This window comes from Panulirus ornatus, chromosome 19 (assembly GCF_036320965.1).
Source record: "Panulirus ornatus isolate Po-2019 chromosome 19, ASM3632096v1, whole genome shotgun sequence".
NCBI classification, from domain to species: domain Eukaryota; kingdom Metazoa; phylum Arthropoda; class Malacostraca; order Decapoda; family Palinuridae; genus Panulirus; species Panulirus ornatus.
The window spans coordinates 66,291,020-66,296,019 of NC_092242.1; the positions used below are offsets into that span (position 1 = coordinate 66,291,020).

At 43.1% G+C, this 5,000-nt stretch overlaps 1 protein-coding gene across 1 annotated transcript in view; it reads left to right on the forward strand.

Moving 5' to 3' along the window:
* Window positions 1-1,636: 1,636 nt before the first annotated feature.
* The window catches only part of LOC139755634 (uncharacterized), a 17,731-nt gene continuing 14,367 nt past the window's right edge, over window positions 1,637-5,000 (forward strand). Inside the window, exons 1-2 of the mRNA XM_071674225.1 lie at window positions 1,637-1,785; window positions 2,674-2,759. Coding sequence (XP_071530326.1) covers window positions 1,761-1,785; window positions 2,674-2,759 — 111 coding nt within the window. The 5' untranslated portion in view covers window positions 1,637-1,760. The remainder of the gene's footprint in view (window positions 1,786-2,673; window positions 2,760-5,000) is intronic.

Genomic DNA, 5,000 nt, shown 5'->3' on the forward strand with positions numbered 1-5,000 from the left:
TCACCAAGATAAATGGTGGGAGCAACAGGATTAATGGTGAGGTGGAATACGTTTTAGGGGAGTATGGGCAGGGCAAAGGTAGGAAGGAAGGCTGATTGATTCTTACTTACGAATGTGGTAGAAATAGACTCAGTAGAATATATATATATATATATATATATATATATATATATATATATATATATATATATATATATATATGAATGAAGTGCATACGAAAGCGAGAATAGTTTAGCCGTAGCGATTCCGCCAACCATGCATAAGGTCTTGGGTTCGAATCTTGGCTTATGGAAGTTCTTATGTTTTATGTATACATATATATTACCTTCCTGTCCTAGGATCCCTCTCTCTAGGTCTTCCACACACACACATACACATACACACAGTAAGATCAGCGGGGTACAACACTAACCATTACACAACGTAGGTTGTGGTTGGTTGCCTCACAACCCCTTTGTGAGACAAGGATCTCATTTTCAGAGACTTCCTCCTGCACAGACCAAGGCTGCGCTACTTCCAGTGGCAGGGTAATGATAGACTCCTCTCTGAGAGAGAGAGAGAGAGAGAGAGAGAGAGAGAGAGAGAGAGAGAGAGAGAGAGAGAGAGAGAGAGAGAGAGAGAGAGAGAGAGAGAGAGAGGGCATTATGACATGGCACTCATAACGAGGTTAAGTAACGGGGGCAACACAAGGGTAAAATTCTCTCTCCCGTAATTCACAATTACAAGCTCATGTACGTGCTTATCCCAACACTCAGTGGTACCAATGGCCGTGAACTGTAAAACTGGTTTTAGCGGGATATGGGATGCCAGAAATTCGTGTTAGGGCACGGAGCGAAGATATGTAGAAAAGGTTGATAGGTCAGTTAGAGATTTATAAAGAGGATGTGCAGCTTTTGTAGAAGAATAGCTTTCATGGTCAACGAGTACAGAGAGGGAGAGGAGGGGTGGTAGTCAATGTAACCAATGAGTGGGTTACTGCACTTGTGCATTCTTATATAGAACGTCAAAACAGACTTTTATATACGTATCCTCTTCCAGTTCTTCAACCAATGAAGATTTTGTTTTCTTATGTCAGTATGAATATGTATGTATATGTATATTCTTAGCTTGTTGTATCTCGTTTCCCTTTTCAAATGTTATGTAGGTTAGGTTTCTATTGGATATTCGTTCACAATGCATCCGGGAGCGGAATACTAGTGCTCAAGCGAGGTGCACCCACGGAGCTGGCAGACTGGGTAGCTGGTGACCCTTGGCAATAAGTTAAAATCATGTTGTTCTTTGTTTTTCACGCGATATCTTTGTTATCACCACTTACTTTACCATAGAGGCCACGAAATATGTGAAATAGAAGAAAAATCTTGAAATACTCTGCTTTAGTCATGGGAGAAATGATTCATGTCGTGAATACTGAAAATGTTTCCGCGATGGCAAGACTGCGAAATAGTATCCTTACGATGGATAATTCTATTATTTATGGTTTTGCAGATATGTTGTGTTCTCGGAATGAATTATATATGCCATACACCAATGGTTAATTCATCATACAAAGGAGAATTCTATCTTAATTCTGGACGCAAATTACGCCTAAAATGTTAAAATTTAATAGCAGTAACTGGTACCCGCTCGTGTTTATCTTGAAAGCAAATGGCGTCACCATAGGACTCGGTAGGAGTCCGTATCGTTGTGGAGGTGTGATGAAATAGTGTTTGTTGTGATGACGTCCTACTGAGGAGTGTTGTTGTCGCCTCTGTCAGCGAGGTATGCAACAGGCCATGGCTACCACACGTGAGTATTGATCTGCACTGAGTGCTTTGCGAGGGGCTGAGGTGTTAGTTAGACTGGCCAGGGTCATGACAAGTAACATCTTGAAAGGGCATTTTTGATACGTACAAGGAGTGGGTTCTCGCGATAGGTTTAACCCACGGGTCTTACATGAGTGATATTTAATCCTAAGCTGAAAGAAGTAACATATATTCGTCCGTCAAATGAGGACAGGGTCATTGAATTAGCTTGCATTCAGGCAGAATTAAACCCAGTCAAAACAGTTGCCCGTGTAGTGACGCCAGGTTCTCCTCGGCTTGGTAACTCATTGTGGAAACTATATTGTAACACAATAATTGGTAATTGGTAACTCTAAGGTATAAGATGCACAAACACGAGTAACACAGGGATGACATTTACGTATGCGGAAATTGGTCGACAGTCACGATTGTCCTTGTTACGACGAGAAGCGATGGCCAGACGAAATGATGACTTACTCCAACGTGAATATGTGGTGTAAATACACACCAAGCCATTATATCCTTAATGAACATGAGTATGGCTGTGGTAGGAGAACACTTCCTCGTATATGCTTTTGTAGTCAAGTATTGCATTCAAATAGGAGTGTTTGCAGAAAACTCTTCATAAACTGTTTTCAGACAGTGCCCCATTCTTCTGTTATCACCATCCTCAGGAGTAAGACACATATCCTTACTGTTGTCTCTCCTTTTGTTATATTTATACCTAAAATTACCTAACTTTTCATTGATATATGATTAGAAAAACGCTCCAAGTTAGCTGTAGTTTTATTTTTAACGATACTAAAACTTTATTATTTTGGGTGTTGATAGTTTACATGTTTTTTTATTGATTTGATTCAGGGAATTAAAATGTATTTATCCTGTCTTTCAGAGAGTTACCAGCCAGTGGTGGTTGTACAGAGCGCTGTCCCCGTCCAGACGGGAGGCTCTGTCAACTGGCGAAACCGAGCAATCAAGGTAATGTGCCTTCCATTCTGTCACAAGCTAAATGAATATGTCACACTCCTTCGTTTATTACACCCCCACCCCCCACATTCAGTTCTGTTATGTATTACACTCCTCCACTGTATCCTTCACCATACATGTACATTATCTTCCTTCCAGGACACAATGTACCTTTAACTCCACCGCTCTTTGCAGTCACTACCACCACCACACTCTCCGTCGCACACGCAACTATATCCTTCGTACACTTTTCCCCCCCACCACCACCACACATCCTTGCCTTTCACCAATTGCCGTTCACACACACACACACACACACACACACACACACACACACACACACACACCTTGCCCTTCGCTCTGGCCCTTTGCTCTTGTTTGGAGGAGGTCATTGCTAGTCATATACCGCCCTCGCCCTCGTGCCAGCCATTGTGTAACCCAACCAAGCTCCTTTCGCGGGGTGGGAGTTGAGAGGGGTGGGGGGGGTGGGCTGTTTTACCAAGCTGTCTGTTGCTGCTGATCTGCATTTAGCATACGCTGTTTGCACGTGACTCCCACCAACATCCCAGAGAACTACTGCCTTCTTGACTAAATTGTTGAAGTGATGCCCGGAACCATCTTATACCCTCTGTGTCGTACTTTCTGTCCCATTATGACAAATTACACGACTAGACTTGGCTTAATATCTTCTCCATACATACATCACGATAATTCGACAGTTGTTCTCCTTTTTTCACACTTCTTTCCATTATACTCTATTGTTCCTCCTTTATTTATTGACGTATTCTTTTTCCCTCCTAAGAGTCTTCGCCATTCACCGCCTGACTTCAGTGAGTACTCCCACAAGTGACTCGAATCTTGGCTGTGAAAAAAACTCTGCTACCTACCATGCATACACTCCCATGCATGCTGCACTCCCAGCTCTCCACTGTACACTCACAACTCTCCACTCTACTCTTTTAACCCTCTACCAGACAAATACAACGCTTCCACCGTACACTCCCTGCCTCCACCACATTTTACCTACCCTCCACCATACCCACAATTCCCACTCCCATACACTCCCTGCCTTCCATCCCACATTCTCTTCTCATAACCTCAGTTCCTGACCACCACGTATTATTTTCCCAACCACCCGTCCTTCCTGTCTACCATGCACTATCTCTGCTCCGCACAGCTCCAGCTACCAATTACCACAGTCCCTCTGGATCACCATCTATGGCACACTAGAGATACTGATATTCTGAGGCCATAGAGACCCTCCTACCGGTTTATCTTTGGACACAGAACCCACCTCGATATCAACAGGAGTCTTAGTATATCTTGGGTTTTGGCCTCTTGTCTACACTCTTTAGTGGTTACTGGGATGTTCTTCATGGCTAATTCATTAATATTATGCTCTGCTATTCATAACTTTTACCCTCTTCCATAACTCTATTTTTTCCTTAGTTAGAAATAGCGTTTTCCCGATGCAGTCGACACAGCGCTTTTTTGTTGTTGATTCTTGTGTTCTGTTAATTATCTCTCTCATTGCTGTCTTACCTTCTCCTCTGTTGCTGCTGGATTTTAGACTGTTTTGCGCTTTGTTGTTCAGCCTCTCCGTTACTTACAATACCATTTTCTCTTAGTTTTGACGTCGCGTCTCTTTTGACATTTCTGTTGACATTTTTTGACATTTCTGTTGGTATTTATATCTCTTTCGTCTTTTTTATTTTTTTTTTGCATTTTGCAGTCCCTTTATTCCCAGTTCTTCGGTGAAAATGGATTCTTTCGTACAATAGGCAGCCTCCGCATGTTAGGGATCGAGGGTGGATAATGACGACAGCGCATTGAGCCAGTACTTGTGAAACTCGAGTTTCAACCCCCTTTTCCGCAGCTGGGGTTGTTTCTTATTTCCTCTGTCACCAGTGGGCTGCTGGCTTTCAGCTTACGAACTTACAATTTCTCCTTCGTCTCACACGTAACACCTGACAACACGTTAGCCATGATGCTGTGAATGTGCTGAACCAGGGCATGTTAAGATACCGGGACAAACCATGGAAATGTCTGTGTGGCCTGGTTGTGGATAGGGAGCTGTGTTATCGGTGCATTACACGTGACAGCTGGACAATGGATGTGAGCGGATGTGGCCTGTCTTCGTCTGCTCCTGTGCTATCAGCGAGATAGCACCATAAACAGACGAAGAAAGATCGCATATGCTCACATCCATTCTCTAGCCGTCATATGTGGGGCACTGAAACCACAACTCCCTAC